The 19289-nt window shown below is 32.7% G+C and overlaps 4 protein-coding genes across 4 annotated transcripts; 2 read left to right on the plus strand and 2 right to left on the minus strand.

The window, feature by feature from the left end:
• Nucleotides 1-3351: 3351 nt before the first annotated feature.
• Nucleotides 3352-8522, plus strand: LOC119614704 (non-lysosomal glucosylceramidase; the record flags this gene model as incomplete). Its single annotated transcript, XM_037970828.1, has 8 exons — nucleotides 3352-3940; nucleotides 4000-4255; nucleotides 4318-4440; nucleotides 4497-4611; nucleotides 4670-5039; nucleotides 7103-7310; nucleotides 7374-7620; nucleotides 7685-8522. Coding segments are annotated over 8 exons (2310 nt in total), but the record flags the coding sequence as incomplete, so codon positions are not given.
• Nucleotides 8523-11691: 3169 nt separating this feature from the next.
• LOC119614702 (transcription termination factor, mitochondrial) lies at nucleotides 11692-13213 on the minus strand. The gene is made up of 2 exons (XM_037970826.1): nucleotides 12670-13213; nucleotides 11692-12609 (listed from the first exon to the last, which is right to left on the minus strand). The coding sequence occupies exons 1-2, from the start codon at nucleotides 13103-13105 to the stop codon at nucleotides 11756-11758; spliced, it is 1290 nt and encodes a 429-aa protein (XP_037826754.1). The 5' UTR covers nucleotides 13106-13213; the 3' UTR covers nucleotides 11692-11755.
• A 253-nt stretch (nucleotides 13214-13466) lies between these two features.
• LOC119614701 lies at nucleotides 13467-15269 on the plus strand. Its single transcript, XM_037970825.1, has 3 exons — nucleotides 13467-13622; nucleotides 13680-14620; nucleotides 14683-15269. Exons 2-3 carry the CDS (start codon nucleotides 13685-13687, stop codon nucleotides 15163-15165), a joined length of 1419 nt encoding a protein of 472 aa, XP_037826753.1. The 5' UTR covers nucleotides 13467-13622; nucleotides 13680-13684; the 3' UTR covers nucleotides 15166-15269.
• A 520-nt stretch (nucleotides 15270-15789) lies between these two features.
• LOC119614703 (defense protein l(2)34Fc-like) lies at nucleotides 15790-16479 on the minus strand. The gene is made up of 2 exons (XM_037970827.1): nucleotides 16090-16479; nucleotides 15790-16024 (listed from the first exon to the last, which is right to left on the minus strand). Exons 1-2 carry the CDS (start codon nucleotides 16399-16401, stop codon nucleotides 15857-15859), a joined length of 480 nt encoding a protein of 159 aa, XP_037826755.1. The 5' UTR covers nucleotides 16402-16479; the 3' UTR covers nucleotides 15790-15856.
• Nucleotides 16480-19289: the final 2810 nt, after the last annotated feature.

Consider the following 19289-nt stretch of genomic DNA (forward strand, 5'->3'; position numbering starts at 1 on the left):
CATTTGTATCCCTTGGATACTGCACTTTTGGATAAGAAGATTCCATATCCTAAAGCTCCTAATCAGTTGTACAATTTTAACTCAGCCATTATGTTCTGTTGTTGTTTTTTCCATCTACCTTAAGCCTCTTTCTCCTCACCTCCGAATAACATTTTAAAACGGAGCATACGATCAACTAGAAGTCAAGTTGTAAAGAGACTCTATCTCACTTCTTTCGAATTCCAAACCCCAGAGTAGAGAGAGTCTTTTTACAGGAGCATATGATCAACTATATCATATTATCCCACCAATTATATCAAAAATTTACTCTTGTTGACATCTCTTCCTTCTTTGCCACGAAACCTGTTAATGACAGAGAATTGTTTCAACGATTGTATCAACGTCTGAATCCGTTCGTCCTGTATTGTATTTAGACGTACTGGGACTATATTTCCCATAACATTTACAACACTACTCCCTGATAAAAGATTAACAGAAGGATCTAAATAGAAGAAGGTTGTAGGAGAGTCTTCCATATTTAATATGCTTGAAGCTGTCTAATAAATGCAGCGTTCTCCAGGCTTAGATATCGGTCATTAAACTGGAGTTAAATTTGATGAAATTTCCGAATTTATACTAACGATAAAAACCTTTATCTAGTATCTGCATGACATCTAGATTGGTTCCAGAATGTTGTATGTTTCTTAACAAAGACTGCGCAACATTCGTACCTGGAGCTTTTCTGGATGCCGGGACACACGTATAAACATACTTGGAAATGTAATTAATTGCAGACGAACTGGCTAGAAGTGGTTCACATTTCTATGAAAGGAACATTGATGCTCTAGTGAGAGTTCTGTTCTCATACTGCAAAACTCTTATACAGTAACATATGCACTAGTCTGCTCCGATCAGATGGTGAACAACGTCTAACTGTTCGTCAGCTAGATAGTTGTCGCTAATAGGGCTTTCAAATGTGCGGCTAAGGCTACTGACAACCGCGATTAGAAGTCACTGGTTAGTAGGTGCGCTTGCTAGGAGATTGAATCTTTCATTTAATGATTCCTGCAGAAGTTGCAACAATGAGAATGAAGAGAAAATAAATGAACACTTTCTTTATTTGTGTCCGTCTGCTTCTCATGCTGTAACACAGCTTTTCAGCAGTAACAAGTCTGCTCCGATCAGATGGTGAACAACGTCTAATTGTTCGTCAGGTGGATAGTTGTCACTAATAGGACTTTCAAGTGTGCGACTAAGGCCACTGACAGCAGTGATGACAAGTCACTGGTAAGTAGGTGCGCTTGCTAGAAGATTGATTCCTCCATTTAATAATTCCTGCAGAAGTTGTAACAATGAGGATAAAGAAAAAATAAATGAACACTTTCTTTTTCGGTGTTCTTCTGCTTTGTTCGAGATTGGCCACCATGAACCACACTTATTTGCATGAATTAGCGGATCTCTCTGACTTCGAAGTTGTAATTCAATAGATAGATTCCTATATTTGTGCCACAGGTTGGTTTGCCACGTTACATACCATAGAAACATAGATGTGTGATCGTTAGGTTGAGATATAATCCGTCCAGGTATCACAGCGGGTAAATTAACTGCCTCTGTAACCTAATCTGTCGCCATATTCAATGAATTTTAAACCTTCCCAGTGGAAGCTATTATTTTGAAGGTAGCCAGCCAGCAGTATATTTAGAGTTCCGAGTTTTCATTGTAGATCTCCAGGCACGCCTTGTTTCCCAGTTTAAAATCATCCGTTTAACAAAAGATTTCCGCAGTCATTTAACATCGATCTCCTATTTGGATAACTTCCTTACAGTTGAGAGACCTCGATCTCGCAGGTATTTGCTCTAATGTTCCGCTTCACCAAGAACTCATATCTAGGATCACAGTCTCACAATCTCTGGTGGTTGTATAACTTTCTAACATAACCATTATACATATATGAAGAAGTGTCCTGCAATCAGCTTTGGTCAAGTCGTAAAAGCCGCTCAACTGTCAATGTAGATCTCCATACCCGTTTGGAAGCCCAGCTTCGAGTCATCCATGTAAAACAATTTGCGACCATTTCTGTTTTATGGCATGCGATCTGGAACTAATATATAATCTAACAGATCCAATAGGTCCAATATATACTGATGACGTAGAGGAGGGATATCAAGAGACCTCAATTACGCAGGTGTTTGCTCTCATGTTCCGCTTCACCAAAAACTCATATCTAGGATCACAGTCTCACAATCTCTGGTGGTTGTATAACCTTCTAACATAACCATTATACATATATGAAGAAGTGTCCTGCAATAGGCTTTGGTCAAGTCGTCAAAGCCGCTCAACTGTCAATGTAGATCGCCAAACCCGTTTGGAAGCCCAGCTTCGAGCCATCCATGTAACAACAATTTGCGACCGTTTCTGTTTTATGACATGCGATCTGGAACTAATATATAATCTAACAGGTCCAATAGGTCCAATTTATACTGATGACGTAGAGGAGGGATATCAAGTAATGTTCCTTTGGCTGACATCAAGCCGGTTTTTGTAATCATTACAAGAATACAGTTTCAGACCAAATGGAATTTAAGGAAATTGGAAGTGATACAGTTTTAGCATTTCTCTCGAGGTTGATTCTCAAGACCCTACCGAACTAAAACTTAAAAATTAATGTTCGTCTTACTTTGTATAACATTTTTAAACCTTTTCAAAGCGTTAAATTAATTATAGTGAAAAATTTTCGAAAATCATTATCGAAAGTATAGAAGTAGTGACCTTGCTTAGATCCCTAAGGTTGTTTCCGATACAGTTTTTAATCATTTAAACAAATCACTTGTGACTTTCATAAAAATTCTACTCATTTAATTGAAAACATCTAGATGTGGAAGTAATATCATAAACTAACTAAACTATCAACTCTAAACTCAAAACCCCCTTGAATTGCATGTCCAAAATAATTAATTTTTCTATAACTAATAAAGTAAATTGTATTGTTTACTGTATAATAACTAATAAAAGCTAAAAATCAACTTCCCTTTTCCATCAAAATGCCACTCCTACTAAACTATAACTATAAACTGCTAAATGGTTGGTGTTCTAACTAAATAATCGGGAGCCTAAACTTAATGGGTGTCTTAACTTAAGATTTAAGTTATAAAAGCTTTATTTTAAACTTATGATATAATTTTCTTTATAATTTTCTATTTCTTTTCTTTTGCCTACCACTGTTTTATCACTTTACAACAAATCTTTAATATAATTTGCAAATTGTTTAATTTTAAACAATTGAAAAACCTGGGACTTTAATTGGATTACTGGGGAAAAACTGGCTTTTTTGAAAATATTGGTTTGGGGTTTGTTTAAAAACTTTTAATTTATTCTGATCTTCTTTTCGGTAACTTTAGTCCAAATTATAAATTTGTTAAATGTCGTTTACCCAATTGCAGTAATAATCGCAACAAGCAGCCCTTGGCTGCCTGGCAGTCACAATTAGATGATGGCAAATGTTTCTATACAGGCCTCTACCCCAGAGCCTGGACTGAATATGATCTCTCCGAATATGGTGTACGTTTAGTATGTCGTCAGATTAGTCCGGTAATACCACATGATTATAAGGATTCTTCTTTACCTTGTGCGGTATTTGTGTGGTCGGTGGAGAATGTTTGCGAAGAGGAGCGTACAGTTTCTATAACTTTTACCTTTAAGAATGGCACGGGTAATAAGAAACAAGATGCTGAGGGCTCAGCCTCTTCTGAACTCTTTTCGGAGGGTAATGCCAAAGGTGTAACGATCAATCAAAAGATCAATGAAATGCCCTGTAGTTATAATTTGGCTTGTCGTGTTTTGCCCGAAATTAATATCACGCGATGTTTGCAATTTGATCCCAGCGGCTCGGGAGAACAATTGTGGCAGCAGTTAAAGGATCAGGGACAATTAAATGAGGACTCAGCTGATGAAACTTTGAAGAGTAAGTGTTTAACTTAAACTTTTCCATAAAAAGCTTAATGTTTTTCCTTTCTCTTCCAGCCAAAGATGTGGGCGTGGCTATTTGTGCTAGAGTATCGGTTAAGCCAAAATCTTCTCATGATTTGGAGTTTGTTTTGTGCTGGGATATGCCCATTATACACTTTCCCAAAAAGCTTAAGGCTCATACACGCTATTATACCAAATATTTTAATGCTTGCGGGGATTCGGGTCCCAAGATTTGTGAATATGCTTTGAAACACTACTCCAGCTGGGAGAAAGCTATAGATAATTGGCAAAAGCCCATACTAAATGATGAGTAAGCTTAAAGCTTTTTCTTCTTAAATAAGAAATCATTAATAAATCTTTTCTTTCCTAAAGAGGTCTACCGGATTGGTATAAATGTGCCATATTTAATCAGCTTTATTTTATTTCCGACGGTGGTTCTCTATGGCTACTGTGTGATTCCTCTTTGGGTCAAGAATTGGACAACAATGATCCCAGGTAATTAACAAAAAAAGCTTAACTATGCCCACAAATTAATCTTCTCACAATTTAAGACATGCCTATGGTCGTTTTGGTTATTTAGAGGGTCATGAGTATCGTATGTATAACACCTATGATGTGCATTTCTATGCCTCACCCGCTCTAGCCCATTTATGGCCTAATTTACAGGTAAGCCCACACAAACTTCTTAAAATCTTAAAACTTACTCTCTCTTTCTTTCTTACAGGTCAGTTTACAGTACGATTTCAAGGATGCCATTGCAGCCAATCTTACCGATACACGTAAAATGCTTTACGATGGCAAAATAATGCCGCGTAAGGTCAAAAATTGTGTACCCCATGATTTGGGTGATCCCGATGAGGAACCCTTTACTTTAATCAATTGTTATAATATACACGATGTCAACGATTGGAAAGATCTAAATACGAAATTTGTCCTCCAGGTCTATAGAGACTATTATGTTTTAAATGAATTGGCTCAGGCTCAAGCGGATAATGCTAGTAAATTTAGTTCGATTGAATTTATCGATAAGGAGAGTTTGTATGAGATGTATTCACAGGATAATAAGCGCAAGAATTCGGTGGAGGATAAGAAGGGTAAGGTGGGAGGAGAGACTTGAACTATAAACTTGACTTACTATAGACTAGACTCTTGACTATACTATAGACTAGACATTACACTATATACTAGACTATAGACTAGACTATAGACTAGACTAGACTATAGACTAGACTATAGACTAGACTATAGACTAGACTATAGACTAAACTATAGACTAGACTATAGACTAGACTATAGACTAGACTATAGACTAGACTATAGACTAGACTATAGACTAGACTATAGACTAGACTATAGACTAGACTATAGACTAGACTATAGACTAGACTATAGACTAGACTATAGACTAGACTATAGACTAGACTATAGACTAGACTATAGACTAGACTATAGACTAGACTATAGACTAGACTATAGACTAGACTATAGACTAGACTATAGACTAGACTATAGACTAGACTATAGACTAGACTATAGACTAGACTATAGACTAGACTATAGACTAGACTATAGACTAGACTATAGACTAGACTAGACTAGACTATAGACTAGACTATAGACTAGACTAGACTAGACTATAGACTAGACTATAGACTAGACTATAGACTATAGACTAGACTATAGACTAGACTACATAGACTAGACTACATAGACTAGACTACATAGACTAGACTACATAGACTAGACTACATAGACTAGACTACATAGACTAGACTACATAGACTAGACTACATAGACTAGACTACATAGACTAGACTACATAGACTAGACTACATAGACTAGACTACATAGACTAGACTACATAGACTAGACTACATAGACTAGACTACATAGACTAGACTACATAGACTAGACTACATAGACTAGACTACATAGACTAGACTACATAGACTAGACTACATAGACTAGACTACATAGACTAGACTACATAGACTAGACTACATAGACTAGACTATAGACTAGACTAGACTATAGACTATACTATAGACTAGACTATAGACTAGACTATAGACTAGACTATAGACTAGACTATAGACTAGACTATAGACTAGACTATAGACTAGACTATAGACTAGACTATAGACTAGACTAGACTATAGACTAGACTATAGACTAGACTATAGACTAGACTATAGACTAGACTATAGACTAGGACTAGACTATAGACTAGACTATAGACTAGACTATAGACTAGACTATAGACTAGACTATAGACTAGACTATAGACTAGACTATAGACTAGACTATAGACTAGACTATAGACTAGACTATAGACTAGACTATAGACTAGACTATAGACTAGACTATAGACTGACTATAGACTAGACTATAGACTAGACTATAGACTAGACTATAGACTAGACTATAGACTAGACTATAGACTAGACTATAGACTAGACTATAGACTAGACTATAGACTAGACTATAGACTAGACTATAGACTAGACTATAGACTAGACTATAGACTAGACTATAGACTAGACTATAGACTAGACTATAGACTAGACTATAGACTAGACTATAGACTAGACTATAGACTAGACTATAGACTAGACTATAGACTAGGCTATAGACTAGACTATAGACTAGACTATAGACTAGGCTATAGACTAGACTATAGACCAGACTATAGACTAGACTATAGACTAGACTATAGACTAGACTATAGACTAGACTATAGACTAGACTATAGACTATAGACCTAGACTATAGACCAGACTTTAGACTATAGACTGGTCAAACGGAGTCTCTGGACTGGACTATAGACTAGAGTATTCTATAGACTAGAGTATACTATAGACTAGATTATACTATAGACTAGACTATAGACTAGACTATAGACTAGACTATAGACTAGACTATAGACTAGACTATAGACTAGAATATTGACCAGACTAGAGCCTAGACTATATACTAGACTATAGACTAGACTATAGACTTGTCCATAAATCAGACTATAGACTAGTCCATAAACCAGACTATAAACTAGTCCATAGAAAAGACTTTAGGCTAGACTATAAACTAGATTAAAGATCATAGTTATGAAAAAATGTAGAAAAGTCAGAGTTCTTTATTTACAAAATCCGTTTTTTTTCAGAAAATCGCAAATCCGCCTCCATGTATATAAACGAGACGAATGGCAAAGTCTATCTAATGGATGCCATGACCTATTTGAAAGCCATGTATCCAGCCTGCAAGGCCATAATGGAAAGAACCATAGAATATGATAAGGATAATGATGGTTTAATAGAAAATACCAAAATGCCCGATCAAACTTACGATTCATGGGTCATGGAGGGACCAAGGTAAGTTATTCAAACAAACAACAAAAAAATTTAATTAAATGTATTAATTATACCTTTATTTAGTGCTTATTGTTCGGGATTATGGTTGGCGGCCTTGCAAAGTATGTCGGTAATGTCTACATTATTGGATCAACCCAATGATTGTTTACGTTATCAGGATATATTAGAGAAGGGTAAACATGCTTTAGAAGAGAAATTATGGAATGGCAGTTATTATCGTTTTGATACCTCGAATAGTCACAAGGATACCATAATGGCGGATCAATTGTGTGGTCATTGGTATATGAAAACCTGTGGTTTTGATTATGAGGTTAGTGAGAGTTGAATTGAAGGGGTTTATAAGATGTTTTTTTTTTTGTTTTTTTGTGCAACAGATTTATCCGAAGGAAAATGTACGCTCGGCTTTGAAACGTATTTATGATAATAATGTAATGGGTTTCCATGGCGGCACTATAGGAGCCGCCAATGGTTTTATAGCCAATGCTGAGGCCGAGAAGCCGGGACATGTAGACACCAGCAGTATTCAAGCCGAGGAAGTATGGCCAGGAGTAACATTTGCTTTGGCAGCCACCATGATACAGGAAGGCATGTTCGAAGAAGGTTTCAAAACTGCAGGAGGCCTCTATGAGACCATATCGCAAAAATGTGGCATGAATTTCGAAACACCAGAGGCTTTTTATGGTGAAAAACGTTATCGTTCTATAGGCTATATGAGACCTTTAAGTATTTGGTCCATGCAAGTGGCTTGGGAAAGACGTAAAGCTTTAAGAGATTAAGTTGTTTTGATGGAAAAGATAGAAAGAAAGAAAGAAAGAAAGAAAAGAAACAATTATAGATAAAATAGAGTTAACGTGTAACAAGGCTTTTTTGGCAAGTTTAGTTAAGGTGCAGTTAAAGTACAATATGTCTATATTTATTTCAAATTTCTATATTATACAGATATATTTATATAAAACAAAATAACAGGATTAAAAAACAACAAACCAAAGATGTTTAGTATTTAAAGTTTTAAAAGTGTATGGAACTTAAAAGAGCTTGTTTATTGAAGGCCTCAGCTAATAAATGGTAATTTTTCTTTAAGAATAATAACCAAAAGCACAAATTTTAGATATTAAGTTTTAAAAAAGAGATATTTACAAAAGAAAAGGTGCATGTTTGTTAGTTTTAACCATAATTTATTAAAATATTTTATAATTTTCTTTAAAAAAAAAACCCCTAAAACTGCCTTTTTGTTTTCTTTTATTATTAATTAAGAAGTTTTCTGCTTTAAACACAAATTTTTGGAAATTTTCCTTATAAGTTCCTGTTTTTCCGTTTCCTTAAGTTAAGTATTATAGTTTTAGGTAAGATTTAATTATATTCTTAATTTCTTTATAAAAGCTAAAACTTTATATATCCTCTATTATTCGAAATGTTAAATGTTTGTTGAGATTGGTAATTGTTTTATTAATTTATATTGTATTGAAAACATTAATTGGTGTTATTATATTTAAACAAAAAAACACTATATTCTATGAAAAAACTCTATTGATTGAATAAGAAAACTATATATAAAGAAAATATATAAATAAAAACAAAAATCACAAATATTTAATCACAATTTAAGAAAAGTGTTTTAATAGGATATGAAGTAACAAATTTGAAATTTAATTTCAAGGCAAATATTTCTAAAGAAATTGAACTCCAAACAATAAATGTCTAAAAGGAATTTGTTACACGACTAGACTATAAATTTCTATGGGAATTTTCCTTAAAAACCATCTACTGATCAACATTTGGACAGAATTGAAACTTAAGCTTTAATTTATAGTCTTACTCAAGCGGAAAACTAAATATTAAACATTTCCACTAAAATAGTAATTACTGCAAAGTTTTGTTTAATAAATTCTCTAGGACACATTCCAAGCTGCAATAACAATATGGTTTTTCGCCGGACATAATCAAAATTTGTAAACTTTACAAGTTTTTGCTTAAAAATTCTTAGAATATTGAGTCATTTATCTTAAAATGTAAGCCTTTCATAAAAAATAACAGTTGACACTTGCCGGAAGAGAGCGGCAGTATAATAAGCTAAAAGTTCCTCAAGCAAATAAGATTCCTATAGGAATTTAGCCACAAACTTTTGAAAAATAGCAAGCCGTTCTAATGATTAACATAAAAGTTAATAACAACCTATTTGCCGGCAGTTTATAACGTTAATTAAATAGATTAATATACAACCTAGATGGCAAACTTATAAATTAACTCACCTGCTTGAGACTCCTTTGCAAATTTAGGGAATTTTTAACCAGAATTGACAAAAAACTTTATAATTCTTTGCACTTTTGCATATTAAAGAAAAGCTTTTAAAGATTTTCTTTTTATTACTCGCACACACATTATTTTTATCAAAAAACTAATTACTTAACATTTTCTTTAAATTTCTTATCAGATTTTTTATTTTTTCTAAACAATTTTTTTGATTTCTATTGAAATTTTATTAATACTTTCTAATTGACACTTTTATTCTTGTAACACATGCTTTCTTTTAATATTTATCACTTTTATATATTAATTAAACTTATTTTTACTATTTCTTTTATACTTTTATAATTTTACCTAATTTTTCTTAATATTTTCACTTTGTATTGAAAAAAACTAATAAAACCGCCTTTTATTTATCCTGATGTTTACATTTTTGACAGTTATTCATTACCAATCACAATAATTGTATAGTTAAAGAAAATTTAGTCTGGTAGCTCCGAAAAGGAAATAAACTCATCAAACGGAAATCAAAATTCTTAATAATAAAGTTTAACGGTAATTACAAAGTTTTAAGGCGAATTTCTTGTTTTAACATTTTCGTTACAGTAATTAAACTGCCCCATTAAATATTTCTTGTTTTTGTTGATCTTAATTTTCTTAATATTTTAAATTTGCTACATTTTTATTATTTTTTTTGTGTCAAAAGTAGCCATACTTCGGACATGTGAAAAAAACGCTAAGTTTGCTGTTACTCTAAATCTGGTAACAATTACTTGATAACTATTGTGAATATAATATGACTACCTTGAAATGACGTTAAAAAATGTAAACAAAACAATAAGAAATGGCGGTTTTATTAGTTTTAGTGGTATTCAGTTAAGAAAATTTAGTTAAAATAAAAGAAGAAAAAAGTGTGATATTCTTGCTATTGAGGTAAAAAGTTTGAAAATAATGAAAAGAGGGAATTCAGTGAAAGTGTTTTTTATTTTTATAAAAGTTTGCTAAAAAAATTGTTAAAATTAAAAAAAAATCTTGAAATTTGAAAAATAATATCATTATTAAATAGTTATAACAAGAAAAAGTTATCCGTTTCAATATTTTTATAAAATTTATCTTGAACAAAGTAAATTTTCCACTTTGAGGCTGTTTGTTTTAAAAATATGTAAAATTTCCATGGAATCTCTAAGCAGGTGAGTTATTTAATGAATATATTCTAAGGGTCTCATTCATAAACTTTTATTAAATGCTCTTGCAATCCCCGGTCAATTGAAATAGAAGTTTGAAGCTCGTGTAAAACAAATTGAAATCAAGTCCACATACAATTATGTTTTTGTTAGGTAAAATTGTATCGAAACGATATTTTGTTGTAATACTTAACTGATTAAGGGCGGGTTTTTCAGATAAAGATAATCTACATTCTTTGTTTAAACCTAGTTTAATATATGTTTTGTGTTTTTCAGTAAACAGTAACGTTACTTATTATCTTAGTTTAACTGAGTGTTATTGGCCAATTAAACTTAAGTTATAATTGAGAAGACATAATTAACAAAAACAATAAAACAATGATTTCGGAAGAACAAAAACTTAATATTTTAAGTAAATTGCAATTTTCTGATTTGTTTTGTTTTATTTATTATTGTTTTAAATGTTTATTTAACATTTTTCCAAAATTTTTCATTTTACAAAAGTATTATTTGCAAAAAAACAGCTGTTCATTGTTTATGTTTTTGAGTGAAAAGTTGGCAATACTAACAAAGTTAACTGAACTTAAATCCATAACTGAAAAACACAATCATCGATTAAAGTCCGTCTAAATTTGTTCCGAGTTTAATATAACAGCAAGTTAAGCCTAGTTTAACTGAGTAGTAAGAAACCCGCCCTTAATGTTGTTTATTGTCTGGAGAACAAGTTCTTATAAAAAATTATGTCTAAAAACAAAATGTTTTATAAAAATTCAATCGGAGATGAACTTCTATTGAAATTTTTGTCTGAAATCAAATTTCTAAAAACGTTTTTGTCTTAAGACAGATTTCTTAAAAAAATTGTCTGGAGATAAATTTCTATAAAATTTTTGTTAAAAATTTCTTTTTAATTTGAACTCACTCCCATATAAAATCAAAATTTAAACAAATCCAAATTTGTTTTCATCTATTTTAAACATTTTATTAAAACTACAGCAACAAACTACTTCTTCCATCAAGTCAAACTTTTTCCATATCCTCTTGCGCACTTTCGCTTTCACTAGCACGATTTGGATTATGACTTTGTTGCCATTGTTTAAGAAATTTGTCATATTCTCTTTTACTGCGACACACAATAACCAAACTGGAGGGTCTACAACCAAATTTCTTCAATTCTTCCATACGTTGTTTAGTGGTCTCTAAACTGTGACATAAAATACGTGGCACTTGAGCTATTTCGTAGCGGGTAAATTTAGCCTCATCCAAAAGATAATCTAAAACTTCTTTGATTTTAGTAACGCGCACCGTATTAACCTGAGGATGTTTATCCATAATAGCTTGAGCCTCTTCGGCGCTAAAGCCCAAACGTTCGCCTATATATTCGGCCACCGAGGTTTTATTGCCCAATACTTCCAGTTCATCTAGTGACAATTGTAAAGACTTTTGCAATATGGGCTCGGGACATCTTACCATCCAAGGCATTATCTTATCCTTTTTAGCCTGTAAAGCTCTTCTCAATCTCAATTCTACGGCCCGGGGAGCATAACGAAAACCCCATAAATCTTTTAATATATTCATAGGTTCTACCTTGTAGTTAATCATATGCTGTAGATTAGTTTTAAACATATCCAAAGGCATTTCTAAAACAAATAAACGTTTAGCCAAATATTTGGTCACTATACTGGCAGGAACATTTAGTTGTTCAGCTATAAAGTAAACACGATTGCCGTGAGTCACATGGTTATATTCCCTATTTAGTGCGGAAACCAATTTACGTAGTCTAGGAACTTGCAGTCTCAGAAAAGGCACAAAATCATTAATATCACGAAAACCATTAAGAGATTTCAACAATTTTAATTTTTCGCTTAATCTTTCTGGAAGTTAAAAGAAACACCCATCAATATTATGATTATACCAACAAAACTACAACTTACTCTTCTCCAGTGTTATTAGCCATGGATACTCTACAAAATTCTTTTTGGTTACACCCTCCATACACAAAGTTTCCATGGTATCTCGTAAAGACTTTTGGCGATATGTCTTTAAAACTATCTCATCACTCATTATATGATCCACTTCTTCTTCGCTAAGACGAAATCGTGAACGTAAAGTTTCTACCAATTTTTTAGCATTGTCCCGTTTTTCATATTCCGATCTATAGGGTACTATATATTCAGCATCACCTTCACTGCCTCCTGACGGTACGGCACACACGGTTTCGGTATTACGTAGTAAAGCCGAACATTGAAGGAATCTTTGCGGGATTTGTTTCTGGTAATAGCTCGAATTTAGTGTTTTATTTGGTAAAGTAACAGATTTTGAATTGAGAATTAAAGATCTTTCAAAGCTTCTTAATAAATTGCGCCACATTTTCTTTTATTTAGTTTTTAATAAGAAAGCATTTTCGTTAAAAATATTGTTATGAAGTAAACTACCACAAATTATTAAAGTTATCATTCACAGTAGTTGAAAGCAACAGCTGTTTTTTAGATAGAAGAGTTGCCTGATCTGGATTTGTAGGCTTTTTGGGAGATGAAGTTATTGTGTAAAGGAAAGTGGAAATTCTTAAAGAAAATAAACAAGTATGAAAACATAAAAATGGGATGTAAAACAAATTGCATCCCAAATCTTAAATTCCCAATTTTTAAAAAAATCTCTCATTTTGTAGTCAACCCTTGAGTTGGCTACCTTTTTTATATTAACATTACCCAGCAAGCTGGCAATATCATTTATTTGGAAATAATCATTCACAATAGTATGTAAACAAACAAAATCAGGCGAATTTATAGAATTAACTCGCTGCAAACAAAATTTATTATTTGTAAATTATAAATTTGTTATTTGTTTAACGAAAATTGCATGAAATTATTAAATATAAACAATTAAGGTAAAGGTTCTCACTACAATCCCCTTAAAATTATACTAAATTGCAAACATTTTTTAGTTAACATGTCCCACGATTTGTGTTCACCTTTTCATTGTAACATTTGTTTAATGTTAAAAAGTCATCAAACTCCAGAGGATGGGAAATATTCGAAATCACAGGATAATTTAAGTTTCTGCCAGTTATTATGTTGTTCAGGTTGTCAATTGATAAGATATTGCAATCGGCAACATCAAAAGCTAGACTGGCCACTTCATGGAGAATTTTGTCAAGCGGTGCAGAAAATAAAACAAAATTTAAATATTAAACATCCATTCCTTATCAATGGACAACCAAAAACTCTAGAGGAACTAGAAAAATGTATAGTGCAATTAAAGTATTTGTTAAAAAATGCCTTGGGTAGAAGTTTGGAGTTTCAAGAGGAAGAGTTAAGCTCTTTCCCTGTCTTTTGTGGTCAATGTTTCAAGTTTAAACAACTTAAAATAGTTTGTCCGGATTGTAACAGCCAGGTCTACTGTACGGAACAGCATAGAGAGGAGCACAAAGAAAAGCATGCTAAATTTTGTAATTTATTAAAGATTTACTATTGTCCCTTTAAAGTCCAGCCGGCCAAAGAGGACTTGTGTTTGATTCAAAATTGTAAAATAACTGAATTAGCTGATATGGATCTGTTACAATGTTTTGAAAAAGTATTTGCCTTAAAATTGCCTTCAGACCCCACCAAAAGTTTAAAAAATTATCAGTTATTTGCCTGGGCTGCGGATTTTAGTTGTATTATGTCTATTTGTTATGCTATCAACCATTTGGATAAGTTGTTTACAAATTTAACAAAATTTACCATATTTATATTGGGAGCCAGCATAGAGCCGGTTTTATGGTTTCGTGAAATACACTGTAAAATGTTTTTTCTGCAAAATCCACAAATTTCAGAACTGGTATTGGAATTTATAGGACCAGAGGTAGTGGAACCTGCTGAAAATAGTTTAAAATTCAATTTACTGGTAAGTCTGGTACGGCCTTTATAAGAGTTTATTAAATTTATTTATAATTTCTTAACTTTAAGGGTAAGGAACGCATCGTCCGCTTCAAAATCTTCAATGGTCTTTTTCAAGATTATTGTAAATACTATCAGGTTAAACCCTCTCTGATGGTAGCATTTAATTGTGGTTTTTCTGAGTTTTCTCAATGCTACAACCTAACACCCACCATAACTAGTTTAAATGCACTGGAACCTTTGGATCCGCCCACTAATAATATCAATGCCAAAGACACTTGGTTTCCTGGGCTCATAGAAATCTTACAAACCTTCGATACACCCATAGTTTTTACCTCCTTTACCGAGCAGGAATCACAATTTGATTTTGCCGCTTTACAAAATGCTGCTCAAAAACAAAGTTTAAAAGTTCACATTGATCGTCTGTTTAAGGTAGCGAAAAATCCTTTTCATGATCTTCGTCCTTTAAGACAGTGGTATACACGTGACAAGGAAGAGTTTTACTATCGCAATGGTTATATACAGGCTATACGCACCAGATTGCAAAAGTAAGTTTAATTTTGTTTATTTGAGTTTAAATTATGTTTTTTTATTATTGCTTTTTACAAAGCAATTGTGTATTGTGTTATTGTTCGATTTATTTCGCATATAGTTAACGATAACGATAAACTATTAAAACCCAATTTCAAACCTACAAAAGTAGGGGTAAAAAGAAATTAAAAGAAAAAAGTATCAAGGCGATGATATAACTTAAGTATTTATTAAATAAATTTAATAAATACAACGTTATCAATAATATGACACAAACATAATTTCATTATCAGTTAAGCTGACTGGGAAATCCCCAAGTCGTGTGAATTACATCTTTATTGAAAGATCAAACGTTATCAGTGGCAAACAAATTTGAACACCTAATTACAATACTAGAGATAAGGGAACTTTTCATACAAAAATTGGTTTTTGATAAAAAATACAAGTAATCAGAAACTAGTGTCCTTTTCTAAATTGAGTCACTATTAGGGGCTGTAGAGTTATTTTTAGTTATTAATAAAAGAATTCCCTTTTTATAGAAAATAAAAATGATTATTGTTCTTTCTGCAATTTACCGCTACAAAGCCAATTTTAGGTTTTCATACAAAAAATCGTTGTTTGATCCTTTTCTCAATTAGAACATAGTTTTATCTTATTTTTTTTTATTGCTCAAGAGTTTTTTATTTAAGAACTTTCAAATATTTTAGTAAATTTATTCTACGGTTACATCCTTGGTTACTTTACGTTCCCAGAAGGTGACATAATCTTTGACCACAGTAGCAACAAATTTAACATTTCCCTTATAGTCAGCTGGGGCCAGCCATTCAAACTCCACACTAGTAATAGGTTTTTTATCCAATTGAACATGGGTTAAAGTGTCCTTAAGGAAGAAAAAGGTGTTCTATTTAAACTGACTAACAAACTAAGGAAACAATAGTAACTTACACCTTCAGCTGAACATTTCAAAAGCTGGGATTTATTAGCTTCAACTACTTTAAAAGTACCCACAGGTTCTTCTTTAGCATCTTGCGCTTGTAAAACGTAACCCAAGAAATCATCACCACTTAAAGTAAGAGAAATTTTCTCACCCGATTTAACGGAATTTTCACCAGAAAAGCTATAAGGAGCTTCACTGGTTTGTGGTAAAGCATGATGACCGACACTTAGACCATTTTTACAAACTGAGGTAGGAGCACCAATAGAATGTCCGAAAACAGGAGCTGCCACAAAGCAGACAATTAAAATTAAGCGAAACATGTTGGAAAAAAATCGATCTTATTCACACGACTGATGTTTTACTAATAGGTTTTCTTTCTGATCATCTTTTATTTATATGATAAGACGTGTTAATATTTAATTTTTTCATTACTTCCAAATTCTTGGAAAAACTGCCAGATAGGAAATTAATACTTAATTCGAAACTGACTTTCTTTATAATTAAATACCTAGTAAAATAAATATAAAGGTGAGAGATAGATTTTTGCGATAACGTTTGTTTAAATACCGATTTTAATGAAATAATAGCAAGGTAGCCAACAGATGTTAAGATGCTTGTAGGGGAACTATGGTAGCAACTTAATAGACAAATTTATATTTTTAGTTAATAAAAATGATTGACATTTTGTAATTAGATTGGAAATTTTATTATTAGAAAATAAATAAAAAGTATATTTGTTATTAACTAAATAAATTAGCAATAAAAGTGTTCTCGTTAAACTACGATTTTATTTAAAATTGTACTTGTAAACGATCTACGATAGAAGGTAAAGTTGAACTAGGACAAAACACAGCAGAATTAGAACAATTTGAATTGAATTTGAGCTGAACTAGAACTGAACTAGAACTGTACAAGAACTAAACTAGAACTAAAGTAAATCTGAAATAGATCTGAATTAGAACTGAACTAGAATTAAAGTAGAACTGAACTAGAAGTGAACTAGAACTGAACTAGAACTGAACTAGAACTGTACTAGAACTGAAATAGAACTGAACTAGAACTGAACTAGAACTGAACTAGAACTGAACTAGAACTGAACTAGAACTGAACTAGAACTGAACTAGAACTGAACTAGAACTGAACTAGAACTGAACTAGAACTGAACTACAACTGTACTAGAACTGAAATAGAACTGAACTAGAACTGAACTGAACTTAAAATGAACTAAACTAGAACTGAACTGGAATTGAACTTGAACTGATCTAGAACTGAACTAGAACTGAGCCAGAACTGAAATAGAACTGAACTAGAACTAGACTAAAACTGAACTAGAACTGAACTAGAACTGAACTAGAACTGAACTAGAACTGAACTAGAACTGAACTAGAACTGAACTAGAACTGAACTAGAACTGAACTAGAACTGAACTAGAACTGAAAAACTGAACTAGAACTGAACTAGAACTGAACTTAACTAGAACTGAACTAGAACTGAACTAGAATTGAACTAGAACTGAACTAAAACTGAACTAAAACTGAACTAGAACTGAACTAGAACTGAACTAGAACTGAACTAGAACTTAACTAGAACTGAACTAGAACTGAACTAGAACTGAACTAGAACTGAACTAGAACTGAACTAGAACTAGAACTGAACTAGAACTGAACTAGAACTGATCTAGAACTGAACTAGAACTGAGCCAGAACTGAACTAGCACTAGACTAAAACTGAACTAGAACTGAACTGAACTAGAACTGAACTAGAACTGAACTAGAACTGAACTAGAACTGAACTAGAACTGAACTAGAACTAAACTAGAACTGAACTAGAACTGAACTAGAACTGAACTCGAACTGAACTCGAACTGAACTAGAACTGAACTAGAAATAAACTAGAATTGAACTGGAATTGAACTAGAACTGAACTAGAACTGATCTAGAACTGAACTAGAACTGAGCCAGAACTGAAATAGAACTGAACTAGACTAAAACTGAACTAGAACTGAACTAGAACTGAAATAGAACTGAACTAGAACTGAACTAGAACTGAACTAGAACTGAACTAGAACTGAACTAGAACTGAACTAGAACTGAACTAGAACTGAACTAGAACCGAACTAGAACTGAACTAGAACTGAGCTAGAACTGAACTAGAACTAGAACTAGACTAAAACTGAACTAGAACTGAACTTAAAATGAACTAAACTAGAACTGAACTGGAATTGAACTTGAACTGATCTAGAACTGAACTAGAACTGAGCCAGAACTGAAATAGAACTGAACTAGAACTAGACTAAAACTGAACTAGAACTGAACTAGAACTGAACTAGAACTGAACTAGAACTGAACTAGAACTGAACTAAAACTGAACTAGAACTGAACTAGAACTGAACTAGAACTGAACTAGAACTTAACTAGAACTGAACTAGAACTGAACTAGAACTAGAACTGGACTAGAACTGGACTAGAACTGAACTAGAACTGAACTAGAACTGAACTAGAACTGAACTAGAACTGAACTAGAACTGAACTAGAACTGAACTAGAACTGAACTAGAACTGACCTAGAACTGAACTAGAACTGAACTAGAACAGAACTAGAACTGAGACAGAACTGACATAGAACTGAACTAGAACTAGACTAGAACTGAACTAGAACTGAACTAGAACTGAACTAGAACTGAACTAGAACTGAACTAGAACTGAACTAGAACTGAACTAGAACTGAACTAGAACTGAACTAGAATTGAACTAGAACTGAACTAGAACTAGAAATAAACTAGAATTGAACTGGAATTGAACTAGAACTGATCTAGAACTGAACTAGAACTGAAATAGAACAGAACTAGACTAAAACTGAACTAGAACTGAACTAGAACTGAAATAGAACTCAACTAGAACTGAACTAGAACTGAACTAGAACTGAACTAGAACTGAACTAGAACTGAACTAGAACTAGAACTGAACTAGAACTGAACTAGAACTGAACTAGAACTAGAACCGAACTAGAACAGAACTAGAACAGAACTAGAAGAGAACTAGAACAGAACTAGAAATAAACTAGAACTGAACTGGAATTGAACTAGAACTGATCTAGAACTGAACTAGAACTGAGCCAGAACTGAAATAGAACTGAACTAGACTAAAACTGAACTGAACTAGAACTAGAACTGAACTAGAACTGAACTGAACTAGAACTGAACTAGAACT

Source organism: Lucilia sericata, unplaced genomic scaffold (genome assembly GCF_015586225.1).
Source record: "Lucilia sericata isolate MDLA Ls3-8-SP2 unplaced genomic scaffold, ASM1558622v1 Contig003264F_arrow, whole genome shotgun sequence".
Classification (NCBI taxonomy): domain Eukaryota; kingdom Metazoa; phylum Arthropoda; class Insecta; order Diptera; family Calliphoridae; genus Lucilia; species Lucilia sericata.

What these genes read in the sequence shown, in the direction of transcription:
- LOC119614702 (XM_037970826.1), bottom strand. Translation starts at nt 13,105, where the DNA reads ATGTGGCGCAATTTATTAAGAAGCTTTGAAAGATCTTTAATTCTCAAT. An exon ending in GCTAATAACACTGGAGAAGA is followed by an intron (nt 12,610 to 12,669) that starts GTAAGTTGTAGT and finishes TTTAACTTCCAG; the next exon opens with AAAGATTAAGCGAAAAATTA.
- LOC119614701 (XM_037970825.1), top strand. Translation starts at nt 13,685, where the DNA reads ATGTCCCACGATTTGTGTTCACCTTTTCATTGTAACATTTGTTTAATG. An exon ending in GTTTAAAATTCAATTTACTG is followed by an intron (nt 14,621 to 14,682) that starts GTAAGTCTGGTA and finishes CTTAACTTTAAG; the next exon opens with GGTAAGGAACGCATCGTCCG.
- LOC119614703 (XM_037970827.1), bottom strand. Translation starts at nt 16,401, where the DNA reads ATGTTTCGCTTAATTTTAATTGTCTGCTTTGTGGCAGCTCCTGTTTTC. An exon ending in TGAAATGTTCAGCTGAAGGT is followed by an intron (nt 16,025 to 16,089) that starts GTAAGTTACTAT and finishes TTCTTCCTTAAG; the next exon opens with GACACTTTAACCCATGTTCA.